We start from the raw sequence: 14,987 nt of genomic DNA on the forward strand, positions 1-14,987 counted from the left end.
GGGCCCTATGTAGATAGACTGGCTCCGAGAAGCCTTCTTTCTTTCTAGTGTCTGTACTCAGACTATTTGCTTCCGCATGTGCTTGTATGCTTGTATGACTTGAGTGTCGGGTCATGTGACCCCTACCTGTATGAACATGTTATGTATGGCTATCTGGAGCCTTTAAATAAAGTACTTGAGTTGTAGAGTTTTGTTGTGATGCCATGTTTTATTTGCACATATCAAGCATATTGTGTGTATGATTGAAATGCTTGGTATGTGTGGGATCCGACAATCTAGTTGTTTATCCTTGGCAGCCTCTCTTATGGGGAAATGTAGTCTAGTGCTCCTTGAGCCATAATAGTCCGCTACAGCCCGGTTCATGGGAGTCCTGCTAGCCCAGCACTACTGCTGAGGACACTTGACCGGCCGGCATGTGTTTCACTTCGTTCCTATATCTGTCCCTTTGGGGAAATGTCACGCGGTGACTTCCGGAGTCCTGCCTAGCCTGCTACAGCCCAGGTTCCCCGGAGTCCTGTTAGCCCAGTGCTACAGCCCGGATTCACTCGCTGATGACCGACATGCTCGATGTGGTTCATGTATGCCTGTCTCCATAGGTCTGTGCCGCTTTGGGTTCACGACTAGCCATGTCGGCCCGGGTTCTCTGTCATATGGATGCTAGAGACACTATCATATACGTGAGCCAAAAGGCGCAAACGGTCCCGGGCCATGGTAAGGCGACACCCGTGGGGATACCGTGCGTGAGGCCGCAATGTGATATGAGGTGTTACCGACTAGATCGATGTGACTTGGAATCGGGGTCCTGACATCATTGCCAATTGCTTGATAGATGCTAGAGTGTTTGTGCATGCTTTGCCACATATTTCATTTGCCATTTCATTGTGTGAGCATGTTGATTGCATATTTTTCCCATTCGAGGACATCCATTTGTTGCTTTGATTGTTTGGATCTTCTTATTTTGCCAAATGGATGGACAAGAATGCCTAAGAACTTCCTCTAGCTATCTATGCTTTTCTCGTCTCAAACTCTATTCATGCTACATCACAAAGTTTGATCAAGTCAGATTCGAACCCTCTGGGTGAGGAGCACTCGGAGTCACCGATTCGTCATAGACTTAAACTTCCAAAACCTCTCTGTGCATTTTGGTCTGACCGATTCATCCTTTTCGGTCATACAGAGTTCACTGAGTTGATCTAGGTTTTCAATCTCGGTGCAACCGATTAGAACCACTCGGTCACACCGAGTTGCAGTAACCGCTTGCGATTCTACATCTCGGTGCCACTGAGTTGTTCCACTCGGTCACACCGACAGGGTTAATATATATATACCGACGGGTCAAAATTTGGAAATTTCTCCGAAACCTTTTCGCCCGCGCGTGTCCTGCTCTGCCGACTCGGGTCTTCGGATCGTCCTCTCATCGCCAGCGACCTCCTACCGCTGGTCTCCGTCACCGTCAACAAAAATCTTCACCGTCGTTGCCGCCGTAGCGAGCTCATCACCAAGTTAGGGTATGGGTTCGATCCTTTGTGCAATCTTTTCCTCTGATTCTTAGCACAAAGTCAATGCCATGTTTCCTACCACGTATGAGAGTATCCTATCTAGCAAAATCTTCCTTTAGATTAGTTTTGATTCAAAACATTAGGGTTAGGTTTCCGCCGAACCCATCTCGAACTGACCGAGTTGTGGAAATCGCTCTCACCGATTTGGCTTAGGCCATTGCACTTGTAACTTTCGGTCTGATTGAAACTTGCAAATCGGTGTGACCGAGTTCAACTCTCAGTGAAACCCTAGCAATATCGGAGTCACCGAACTGTGTCTCGGTCTAACCGATTCCACTAGTTTAGACTCCAAAGTTTCTTCGTTGTCACCCAGTTTAACAAATCAGTAGCTCCGAAATGCTTTCTGTGGAAAACTAAAACTAAGTTTGTGACTCATTTGTTTTACAAAATCTCTGCACTTTGTGATGTTCATCCACTCTATCTCATCTATAAGTATTCACAGGGCCAGCTTTCAGTTTGCAGTGTCAACCATGTCTGATCAAAGTGATAGCCAGAACAAGTCTAAGGAGCAGGTAAATCTGAGTGAGGGCACTAGTCCCTCTGGCAGTTATCATGAAGGGAGCAGAAGTGCTCCTAGCAACTTGCCTAAGGCTTCTACTAGGCATAGGAGAAAGAGAAATTCTGATTCAAAGGAATTTGGGCTCCAAGAAGAAGGTTGTCAATAAGGAATTTGGCACAACTGCTTCAACAAGGCCTGGTTTGAACAAGAAGGCTCCTGCCAAGAGAATGCCCACTTCAAAAGCCAAAGCCTCAACTCTTGAAGCCTCCAAATCAACTGAAGAAGAGGTTGCTGGTGAAGGCAAGAAGAGGAAGGAAAGGGCAAAGAAAACTATGGCCAGAGTTTTAGGCAAACCCTCAATGATGATTCAATCTGACGAGGAAGAGGATGCAGAGGGCTGCACCAGCACCTAAAGCACAAAAGCTGATGGGGGTGCCATCAAGTCTGGGGCTGCCCCTTCAAAGCCCAAGACTTCCCCCAAAGCTACTGCTCAAGCCACCAAGACTGCACCAAAGAGGAGCACAAGAAACATACCAGCTGCTGAGAAGAACAAGGCTCCAGTGCCTGAAGTTGAAGAAGAACAATATGATGAAGCCAAAGTGCTCAGGAAGCTAAAGCCAAATATCCCTGACCATGATGATAATCATCCAGTGGCAGAAAACATGAAAGTCAGAAAGGATGCAGGTCTCGGATTATGGAGACAATCAGATCCATATGCTATGAGGGGAAGGACTGATGTGGACTATAGATTTCACATCAAGGAGCAACGGGACTTCTATGAGACAATTCTTTTGGATAATAAGCCCATAGTGTGTGACATGAAGTGGGTAGACTAGAAATACATCGACAATAATGAAAACCACTTCCCAGGAGTGCATGAAAGTTTCAGATTCAATGGAGTAGACACTTTTGTGGGTCAGAAACTGACCAAGTGGAATGATGAGCTCATTATGCAATTCTATTCTACAACTCATTTCTATCCTGATGGAAGTATTGTATGGATGTCTGAAGGTACAAGGTACCAATCAACAATTGTTGAATGGACCAAGCTAATCAGTGCCCCTGCAGAGCTTGAGGATGACATAGATGTCTATGCCAAGAGAAAGAAAGATCACAACTCCATGGCCAACATGTACAAGGAGATTCCTGACAAAGCCTTGGAGAATCACAAGCTAGGCTCTGTATATTATCTGTTGTTTGGACTGGCCACTATTAACACCATCTTCAGGCACACCTTGTTTCCCAAGTCAGGAGATCACAGGATGATCAGAGGCCACTCCATCAATTTGCTTCAATTGTTTGATGTTCCCCAGAAGTTCAAGGTGATTAGTTTGATTGTTGAAACAATCAAGAGGACAGCTGCAGACCAGAAGAGATCATGTGGGTATGCTCCACACATCCAGATGCTCATCAACTCCAAGATGGGCACAGACACATACTTGTTGGATAAAGAACACCTTCCATTGAGGCTTGACTTTGAGGACAACACAGTTGTCATGGATGCTGAAGATCCCACATCAATAGAGGCTCAAGAGAAGAGGGAGAAAGCAAAAGCTGAGAAGGCAGCCAAGATGCCAAGTGCTGAAGAGGCTTCACAAGTTTTCCTCAAGTCAAAGCAAGATCAACTTGGATATCTTATTCAAGCCACTCTGAGGATTGAGAAAGGATTGGCCACCCTGACTCAGAATCAAGAGAGTCCTGATAGGACCATTGAGACAAAGTTCTATGATCTTGACTTGAAGGTGACAGAAATGCAAACAGCTGTTGAGTAGCTCCAGGAAGAAGCTGAAGAAAGGAAGGGGAAAGCTACCACTGACGCTCTTCAGAGAGTGCCTAGGGCACAAAGATTTGCAGCAGTGCCTGTGACAGACACAAGAGCTACTACGTCAGCACCTGCAGCCGCAGCTTCGGTAGCCCCTCCTATTGCAATTCCACCAGCTCCAACAACTTCAACAGATGCATTCGTCCTAGGAGTCCTCTCTACACCACCTCCCGAAGATCAAGCCTAGATAGCCGCATAGCACTATGCATTTTTGAGCTTTTTTGGTAACTTGTTGCCAAAGGGGGAGAAAGTGTATAGTTCACAGGCTTCGGGGAGAGAGAATTTGCTTCTTTTTATTTGCTACTTGTTTGATACTTATTTGCTTGCTTTCTTGGATGCTACTTTATGTGTGTGTGAGATACTTGTATGGTCATGTGTTTGATCATATCATACGTTAATTCTTGTGCTTGAATGATGATATTATTTATCTCTCATGTATGATCATTCACTTTGCCTTGGTGATGAGTGCATATTTCATTTACTATCATTTTGAGCGCTCCACCAAGATGTATGTGACATGTAAGAGTAACCCATGATCCTAATTGATTGTGCATTTACATTCAAAAGCAAATTTTAAATAATGCACAAATTTAGAGGGAGCTCTTGCTTATCACATACTTCTCAAAGCGATGATATATTTCACTCTTATTATCATTTGTCAAAGCTTTGATCTATATGTTGTCATCAATTACCAAAAAGGGGGAGATTGAAAGTGCAACTAATCCCTCAGTGGTTTTGGTAATTCTTAACAACATATAGCTCATTGAACTAATACTCTTTCAAGATGATCATTTCACAAAGTTCAATGATTTGCATGGCATGGACTAGAGATGTGGACCCCTAAAAATGCTAAGGACACATATTGGCTCAAGCTCAAGACTCTACATTTTCATTTTAGTGATCCAAGATCACATTGAGTCCATAGGAAAACTCAATACTATTAAAAGGGGATGAGGTGTTTCTTAATGGCTTGCTTGCTCAAAATGCTTAGTGATATGCTTCAAAAGCCCTCAACCACTTTCTCATATCCGCATATGTCCCAAGCCAAAAGTCAAACTCGGCCCCACCGATTTGATCTATATGGCGCCACCGAGTTCATTTAACATAGCCATAGCCAGAAACCCTAATCAGTTCGGTCTCACCGATAGGGAGCTCGGTCTCACCGAGATGGGATTGCAAACTCTCTGTTTCCCTTCGTAACGTTTCGGTCTAACCGATACGAGCGATCGGTCCCACCGAGTTCACAATGCAAACTCTCTGTTTCCTTTTCGTAATGTTTTGGTCCCACCAAAATGAGTGATCGGTCCCACCGAGTTTGCCTGACCAACTCTCTGTTTGCCTATTACAGAAATCGGTCTCATCGAGTTCATGTGATCGGTCTCACCGAGATTACGTTATGCCCTAAGCCTAATGAAATCGGTCCCACCGAGTCAACATGTCGGTCCCACCGAAAATCCTAACATTCACATTTTGAACTAAATCGGTTTGAGCGAGTTTAACTATTCGGTCCCACCGAGTTTGGTAAATTGTGTGTAATGGTTAGATTTTGTGTGGAGGCTATATATATACCCCTCCACCCTTCCTCCATTTGTGGAGAGAGCCATCAGAACGTGCCTACACTTCCAGCATTCATTTTTTGAGAGAGAACCACCTACTCATGTGTTGAGACCAAGATATTCCAATCCAACCACAAGAATCTTGATCTCTAGCCTTCCCCAAGTTGCTTTCCAGATCTGTGAGAGAGAGTTGAGTGTTGGGGAGACTATCATTTGAAGCACAAGAGCGAGGAGTTCATCATCAACACACCATCTATTACCTTTTGGAGAGTGGTGTCTCCTAGATTGGTTAGGTGTCACTCGGGAGCCTCTATCAAGATTGTGGAGTTGAACCAAGGAGTTTGTAAGGGCAAGGAGATCGCCTACTTCGTGAAGATCTACCCAAGTGAGGCAAGTCCTTCGTGGGTGATGGCCATGGTGGGATAGACAAGGTTGCTTCTTCGTGGACCCTTCATGGGTGGAGCCCTCCGTGGACTCGCGCAACCATTACCCTTCGTGGGTTGAAGTCTCCATCAACGTGGATGTATGATAGCACCACCTATTGGAACCACGCCAAAAATCTCCGTGTCTACATTGTGTTTGCTCCCTCCAAACTCCTCCCCTTTACCTTCATATGCAATGATTTTACATTTCCGCTGCTATACTCTTAGATTTTCATGTGTAGGTTGATTGCTTGACTTGTGATAAGTTGCTAAAATCCGCCAAGACTTAAAATTGGGAAAAGGCTAGATTTTTATTTGGTCAAATAGTCTAATAACCCCCTCTAGACATACTTTCAATCCTACAAAGGGGTTCCCCTCACATAGAGGAGAAAGTTATTGGTGGAAATATGGATCTAGATCTCCTCTCTCTTTTCCCTCAAGAACTAGCAAGAATCATTGGAGTGATTGAGAGATAGGAACCTCGAAGAAGGTCAACAAGGGGGCGAAACACGAGCTCAAAAGATTAGAATCATTGGGGAAGAAGACCCCCTTTTATAGGCCTCCCCAAATCCAACCGTTATGTGCACTAGATGCACACAAGCGGTACTACCGCTTGGGCGGAAGTACCTGGAGTGTAGTGCATAGGAGAAGCATCCCGAGGCGGCAGTGCCGCCGGAGCGGTACTACCGCTCGCCCCAGCAGTACTACCGCTGAGGTTGCAGTATACAGGGAGAAGCGGTACTACCGCCCCTTACAGATGCCCTACAACCGTGGAGAGGAAAACGAGTCGAGCGGCAATAAAATAGGCGGAAGTTGCAGTGATAGTGGCTGGCCGGTAGTACCGCTTAGAGCAGTACTACCGCTAGAGAGCAACAAAATGCCTAAGCAAAATAGATGGATGTAGGAATGCCTGAACTGTCATAACTTCTGCAAAAGAGCTCTGTAATTGAGCAAACTCAAGCTTGTTGGACGGACGACAACAAATACTATCCAACAACGTCTGGTTATAGTAAGAAGTGGCAGAGGGAGTATGCCTAAGATATAGAGATGTGAAACCTCTATGAATGAAGAACCGACAAAAACTCCAACATCAAAAACATCATAGAAGATGCATATATGAACTCCGTTTTTGATGAACTTGAGCTTGTCACGACGATGACCATAAGCTCCAAAACTCACAAAGAGAAACAGCAAACAAGAACCAAGAAAGATGATGCAAGGATGCAATTATTTGAGCTCTCTACGAACGATATGATCAAGCTACTAAATTGAGAGCCCCCCTTGATAGTACGGAAATTGATCCTATAACCCGGTCTCCCAACTACCACCATGAGACTGGTAAAATAGAAAACCTATCAAGGGCAAACCTTTGCCTTGCACATAGTCCACTTGAGCTAGATGATGATGATCTTGACTTTCTCAAGTTGTACCACCTTTCTTGATTGCGTTGGCTCGATGAAGACTAGTAGATTGCTCCCCCATACTCCACTATGGGTGAACCACTCTTCGGAACATCTTCACAATGGACTGCAAGCTTTTAAGCATGATCTCTTCGTGATGCTCCACTTGAACTTGCACACTGCAATCTTGATGACGATCACCACATACCATGGGATCACTTGATCCCTCTCGATACATCTTGTACGCTTTGTATGTTGATCAACTTGATTCACTCTTTGACTTGGTCTTGATCAACCTTGTATCATGTCTTCTACATGACCAATCTTTGGATAGTTCCTTGAATAGCACTTTGGTCATCACATAAACTCCTTGAAACCAACACATGGACTTCAAGAAATGCCTATGGACAAATCCTTCAAATATAACTAAAGGCAACCATTAGTCCATAGAGATTGCATCAATTACCAAAACCAAACATGGGGGCACCACATGTTCTTTCAACTATTATGTATCAATTGTACTTCATTCGTTCACAAATATAAGATGTTCCAACTTTTTTGTGATTCAGATGTATATAGACACGTTTTAATGTGTTTGTTCACTCATCTCAGTCCATACATAGTCTATATTCAAACATCCGGAACATCTTATTTGTGAACGGATGAAGTAGTTTTTAATGAGAAAAGAGCAATTTTGGCAAGGAAATGTTCCAACAGTGGACATTTATTTGTATTCAAGGACTTGCAAACTATGCAAAGACCTACATGAAACTATTTCACCAAACAAAAATTGTCACTCAATCAACTCTTCACCTCACTCCATATTTAATTTCTTTAACCAAATGAACACCAAAAACAAAACGGGCTCTCCTATGGGCGCGGCGTGGCGTCATGCTTTTTGGCGCTTGTTCTTCTCAAAACTGCAGCGGAATACGCAACACAGCAGGCTTCGTACGTTGCTTCATTCTTCTCAGCTACAACGGAAGCAGGGGTTATTCACCGTGGATCGTTATAAATCCTTATTACTGACAAGCACCAGCATTCAACACTGCCTGGTTGGGTCTCCTCTTCATGGAACAGGGCAAGCCGAAATGCCCCAGATCTCCTTTGCGTACTGGTCGATGGTGCGGTCACTGCTGAATTTGCCGCTTCCAGCCGTGTTCAAGATAGACATCTTGATCCATTTCTTCTTGTCCCTGTCATGGTAACATGAGTTAAAACATTCAGCAAATCCTTGACATGATATTTAGTTCTAGAATTCAAACAATCGACCCAATAGAAGGAATATTGTGTTTGTATCCTTACTTGTAGGCTTCATCAACCCGGGCCTGTGCATCAATGTAGCTTGGGAAGTCATAGCCAACAAGGAAGTAATCGCCACGCCCAAATCCAGTGTTCCCTTCAAGGGAATCAAGGAGAGGAGTGTAGTCGTAAGTGCCGAAGGCACCACTCCTGATAAACTGCTTGGCTTCTTCAAAGCGTGGGTCTGGTTTGAACTGTTCATAGTGTAACAAATAAGAAGTTAATAGCCCATCTGATAGTGAGAATATATACTGAATCAGTAGACTATCAACACCACAAACTAATTTAGCTATTTGCAAGTAGCAATATTGCCTGTAACGTACTAACAGACAATCCACTGGAAGATATCTTACCAAGCCATTTTCTCTATCCTTCCTCAGACCAGCAACCTGATCCGCTTTGGCACCGAAAAGGAAGAAGTTGTCTTGCCCCACTTCTTCTCTAATTTCAACATTGGCTCCGTCGAGAGTTCCAATGATAACACAGCCATTCAGAGAGAACTTCATGTTACTTGTTCCACTTGCTTCCATGCCTGCAGTACTGATGTGCTGTGACAGTTCACTGCCAGGAATGAGCACTTCAGCGACTGATACATTGTAGTTTGGAATGAACACCACCTGGAGGAACAGGAACCTCGTATTAAATCATAAAACACAATCAAATGCTAAATTAATATTTCAGTAATGTTCATTCCACAAGAATTATATATATTAGGATTAGATGACAATTGCCAAAGAAGAAGTGAATGCTGTACAGTCGATACCTTCAGATATTTGTTGACGTCAGCATCGTTGTTCACCACAGCACCAACATCATTTACCAATTTCACTATTCTTTTGGCGTTGGTGTATGTTGCAAATGCTTTCCCTCCTACCATGACAGTGCGCGGTGTAACCTTCTGCCTGTCTGCTGCGCTCATTTCCTAACATGATACATAAGCCTATTCAGGACCATAATACTGAATATTTTCCATCTAATGGAGACATGGTAAAGCTATAAGAATAGGGGCAATTCCAAGAAAGAAGCCAAACCTTTAACTTCTTGTATCTGTACACAGCTCCCAAAATGTTCATCAGCTGTCTCTTGTATTCGTGGATGCGTTTAATTTGTATATCGAAAAGGCTATTTGGGTCAATTGTAACACCAGTCACATCCAATACATGCTTGGCTAGGCGCTTTTTGCTGGCCAGCTTGGCTGCTGCCCACTCAGCATGTAGTTTTTCATCATCTGCGAACTATTAAAAAAATTCTGTTATACTGTGATAGTGTGATGGGCAATAACAAAAAGAGATGGAAGATTAGAAGCATGCACACATACTTTCCGAAGCCCGGTGAGAAGATCAAGGTTGCTTGTCCACTGATCTGTTTTTAGCCATTTAGTGACTATTTCACTCAACTCAGGGTTGCAAAAACGGAGCCATCTGCGGGGTGTAATTCCATTAGTTTTGTTCTGGAATTTCTTAGGCCAAATAGAGAGATAATCTGCAAACAGCTCTTCTTTCAAGATGTTGCTGTGCAACTCGGCCACTCCATTCACCTGTCAGAAGAATTTAGTACACTTCATTATGGTCTACCTCATATGATACAGAAAGGAAAATTGATGCTGGAGTAGAACAAGAAGTCAGAACAGACAGCTCCAGAACTAATTGAAGCGCCCATAAATTACATTTTAATAAAAAAATCTTAGCAAGTTAGCATAAAGAAACAAGTACAATAATGGGATTCCAAGCACCGTTTTCTCAGAGAATGAGTAAGATATAGTAGTAAATTGCAAAATACATAAATAAATAATCACGGTCCAGTAGGAGGATACTACAATGTCTTTATTATCTTAAAAAGGAAGACAATGTAAACCACGAGTATAGAGACAAAACTACTGTGAAAATATTAACTTAGTGGATTTTATTCATCATTACGAATTTCACAAACAGAAAAGCCATCTTGATCAAGATAATACTCGTTAAGCTTGTCATGGTCTAAAGTAACAGGCTGTAGAATATGAAAATGAAATAGCAGGATGTAGAATATGGCAATGAAATAAGAATACCGTATGCCCAGCCACAACACACAAATTCGCCATCCGCACTACTGGCTTCTCGGGATTGTTATCTAAAACCCTCATCGATTCGATCTTTCCCTCCATATCCTTGCGGGTGGAGATTACCATTTCTCTAAACTGCAAGCAAATGGCACAACTTTGTCATTTTGTGCCATAACTGTTGTGTACCGAAGGAGTAAATGCAGCTTGACAGTTACCCGCTTGTCAATTTCCTCAATAATTTCCATGTGACGTGGAAGCAATTTCCTCATTACAGCCTGTGACCATTTCTCAAGAGCTTCAGGAAGAACTGTATGATTGGTGTAAGCAACCGTCCTGGACCATGAGACATATTTGTAAGAAAATATGTAAAAGGTAATAATGCGAAGTTAATATTGGTGAAAATCTCACTTATTTGTGACATCCCACGCTTCATCCCAACCAAGTCCCTCCATGTCCATAAGCAACCTCATTAGCTCAGGGATGGCAAGAGTGGGGTGAGTGTCATTCATTTGAACAGCAACTTTGGAGGGGAACTCACTCCACTTCCCTGAAACTCTGTCAGATTTTCTTTCCTTGAATCTGAAAATAATATCCTGGAAAAAATTTATGCTTGTCAAACATTTATCACCGAGGATATTTTTTTAGATAAGACGAAATAAGACCACGTTGTAACTGAAAGGATACTTCAAATGTACTGGGACTGAAAAGTCTGGTCATGATAATAATAATAGTGGTACAAGTTTTCTTAACAAAACTTGATCTTGCATTTTTCTCATGCAAGATGGTGGAAATTTGATGCAGCGTGCAACAATACAAGGAGACTGTAAGAATTCTGTTGGAAGTAACATAATTTCTCAAACAAACATAAAAGCACAAACTGGACATAGGTGCAGCTTCCTATCATAGTAACCATTACAATTACCTGAAGTGATGCGCTGCAAAGGAAATACTGCTGCTTTAATCTCAGAAGCTTTCCTTCTTCTGTAGCATCACCAGGATAGAGAACAGCACATATCTACAGGATATAAAATATATTTTAAATCAAGTTAGCTAATCGTCAAATTCATAAATGAAGATATCAGAGCAAAAAGATACAATAGTTACTTCTTGTTTTGATATAGGCATTGATAACAGATAGCAGATAACAGATAACAGATAGGAAACACACATAATTTTCAACTTATCTTATATGGATTAACACCTCACTTATCAGTCAGAGCTAGAAAATCATATTAAAACTACTATAGATAACCTGTTAGCGTTATTTTTCATCGAGTTGTTTGGTGAGATGGTTAGTGCATGGAAATCTATAGAAAAACATGGTTATCACATAGGGCAGGTTATATTGGATGTGCTTCCTTTAAATAAAAGATAAAATTACTAGTTTTAGTATGTGATGCCATCGATCAGGACCAGTATTCACAAAGTGGAAGGCTCACTTGATTTAGTCTCGGCTAATGTATCTCATACGAGTAATTGAGTGACTCAGTTTAGGACTTGCATATCACCTGTTGTGCCCTCGAGTGAAGTTGAGCAGCTGACTCATACTGGCCATCATTGAACTGAAATAAGTTGAAATCCTCAGCAGTTGCTTTTGCATCCCAAAGGCGAAGACTGATTGCATTTTTTGTCTTGTACCCAGGAATTGGCACATCATAGGCTAAAGCACTCAGAACTTCTCCTCCGGCCCATTTCCGCCTATCACATGATAAAGCAAACAAATGTATCAATTAGAGGGACACAAAAAGGCCTTGGCATAAACACCAATAAAATGAATAAATAGTGAGTCTGTGATAGTGGATCCAGTCTAATGTACAAGAACTCTGATTAAAGCATCACCAAATCTAGTTTTCTGGATCCAGTCTGATGTACAAGAAGTCTGATTAAAGCATCACCAAATCTAGTTTTTTTTATCCAGTCTGATGTACAACAACTCTGCTTAAAGCATCGCCAAATGTAGTTTCTTGCATGCACATTCATTCATACACGCTCAAATTTTTTGGACCAACAAAAATACATATTCAAAACATCTGATCAAACAAGCATGGACTACAGAAAAATCATAGATCTGTAAATTAAAACACGGAAAAGAAATGCAGTTAAAGAAGCATCATACTATCGTTTTGAATTTAGAAGGCATCACGTCATAAAAAACTCCATCTCAAGCTATTAATCAATATTTTATCACAATAGCACTTGTCCAGGTGTCCATCTATGGCTTACTTTCCATCTGGCGAAATCTCGACATGGCCGAAAAATCTGATTGGGTATACAACGTCATGCCTGACAATCTCCCATGGGCTAAACTTCTGAAAAAATATTAAACAGCAAAGCTATTATCGAGATCTAGATAAAAAAAGGTTTGTGAAGAATGTCACGAGCATATAGAAATAGTACATCAAGCCAATCTTCAGCGATTTCTTCTTGGCCCTCCTGGGCAATGCGCTGCTTGAACAGGCCATATCGGTAACGAAGGCCATAGCCCCAAGAAGGCAAGTTCAGTGTAGCCATTGAATCCAAAAAGCAAGATGCAAGCCTGCCAAGGCCACCATTTCCCAGAGCCGCATCTCTCTCCTGAGTTCAACAACAATTCACACCATCAATTTCTGTTGACAAGAGGCTCCAGACGTTTCAATCAAATCTTACCGTTCTCTTGTATAAAACTTACGGTTTCATATCCAAAATACTACAGCGATTATCTCATACTATAAAACATTTTTGCTTGGTTAAATAATGGATCACAATTACCCGCAAAAATAAAATAAAATAATGGATCAGAAAAAATCTAAGCCAGCCAACCAGAAACCTGAACCGATTCTACAAAGGCCAAACAAAACTTAGTAGTACTGCTTCAATTGGACAATGTCACAGTCAAACAAAGCACTAATTAAATAATATCAGTATATCACCCCCAAGAGTACGAAAATAAATAGCCATAATTAAACGAAGCACACTCTAATTTAGGACGAGAGGCACTTGGATCGCTCACCTGTCCGGCGATGGCCTCGAGCTCGTAGCCGAACTTCTTCAGGGCGTCAGCGTAGGCGCCGGTGATGCCGAGGTTTCCGACGGCGTTGGTGAGCGCGCGGCCCTGCAGGTACTCCATGGACAGGTAGTAGGTCTGCTTGGGATCCGTCTTGTGGAAATGCAGGTACGTGTCGTTCCATCTCTGCACAAACGCACACAAAAACACAGATCACATTCACATCCCGGCGACGACAGACGTGAGAAGCGAGCGGCTCTTAGGAGAGGACGGGTGGCGCGTGCGCACCTGGAGGAGGTGGTCGCGGACGCTCTCGGCGGTGGCGTAGAAGGCCTGCTCGGGGCCGAAGGCGAGCGGCGAAAAGTGGGGGCTGTACTGTGCATGATAGGAGATGTTGCCGGCGATGGCGGAGGGCTCCTGCGCCGCCGGGCTGGCCGCCGGCTTCACCTTGTCCGCCGCGCTCATCGTGGGGTGGGGAATTGCGGTGTGTCTGTGCGAGGTGGTGAGTTCGGGGCGGGCACCGAATGGGAACGGTGAACTGTGGAGGCCGGGGGGCTCCCTTTTGTAGTGGGGGTGGAGAGAGCAAACGGATCCGAGAAATTTGGGCGAGACACAGAGGATTTTTTTTAGTTTAGAGTAAGTGGTAGAGGGCCAAAAGAAGGAGAAAATGAAGGGCGCCTCAGCTGTTTTCTGGGCTCCCCTTTGACAGTTTCTTCGGCTCTTGTTTTGCGAGATGATTTTCATTTTTGTTGTGAAATAATGGTTTTTATTCGAGTGGGACGTTTTGGTGACCCGGTTCCATGGAGCCCGAAATTTTTGAAAAAAATTAAAATTCAAACTTTCCGGTTTAGAAAAACTGAAAAATATATGCAAGTATACAAGGATGAAATGTATACGTGCGTAAAAATTCAGGATGAAATACCTTGAAATGTGACCTGTAAAAAAACAAATTCATGGACTTTGAAGATTGATAATATTATGTGCTGAAAAACCCCTTGCACAGCCCTCATTTCAACGTATTTCGTCCTCAAAATTTACACACATGTACATTATGCCTTCATGTATAACTGTATTTTTTCAGAATTTTCTAAAATGTTAAAATATGAATTTTGCAAATGGAGGCCTCCATGGAGGTCGGCCTTCAAAAGCAATTTTCAGTTTTATTCCTCAATAATAGATGTCATGCAAGTTCTTATTATAAGCACGTATGACTCTATAAGTATTACATGCCTACATTATATTGATGAATTGTAGCTATTGTGTATCGCTCTAGGTTGTGACTGTTATATGATGAATGTCATCCAACATAAATATCCATCACTGATCCAATGCCTACGCTTTGTTTATATTGATCTTTGCTAAGTTACTACGATTGTTGCTGCTGTGACAATCACTACAAAGTT

The 14,987-nt window shown here is 42.6% G+C and overlaps 1 protein-coding gene across 1 annotated transcript; it reads right to left on the bottom strand.

Moving 5' to 3' along the window:
* Nucleotides 1-7,950: 7,950 nt before the first annotated feature.
* On the bottom strand, nt 7,951-14,074 carry LOC119269606 (alpha-glucan phosphorylase, H isozyme-like). The gene is made up of 15 exons (XM_037551472.1): nt 13,873-14,074; nt 13,591-13,770; nt 12,999-13,175; nt 12,825-12,910; nt 12,110-12,299; nt 11,524-11,616; nt 11,010-11,194; nt 10,817-10,934; nt 10,608-10,736; nt 9,879-10,097; nt 9,592-9,795; nt 9,324-9,482; nt 8,914-9,177; nt 8,564-8,754; nt 7,951-8,454 (listed from the first exon to the last, which is right to left on the bottom strand). Exons 1-15 carry the CDS (start codon nt 14,047-14,049, stop codon nt 8,328-8,330), a joined length of 2,499 nt encoding a protein of 832 aa, XP_037407369.1. The 5' UTR covers nt 14,050-14,074; the 3' UTR covers nt 7,951-8,327.
* Between the last annotated feature and the right edge of the window lie 913 nt (nt 14,075-14,987).

Source organism: Triticum dicoccoides, chromosome 3A, assembly GCF_002162155.2.
Source record: "Triticum dicoccoides isolate Atlit2015 ecotype Zavitan chromosome 3A, WEW_v2.0, whole genome shotgun sequence".
NCBI classification, from domain to species: domain Eukaryota; kingdom Viridiplantae; phylum Streptophyta; class Magnoliopsida; order Poales; family Poaceae; genus Triticum; species Triticum dicoccoides.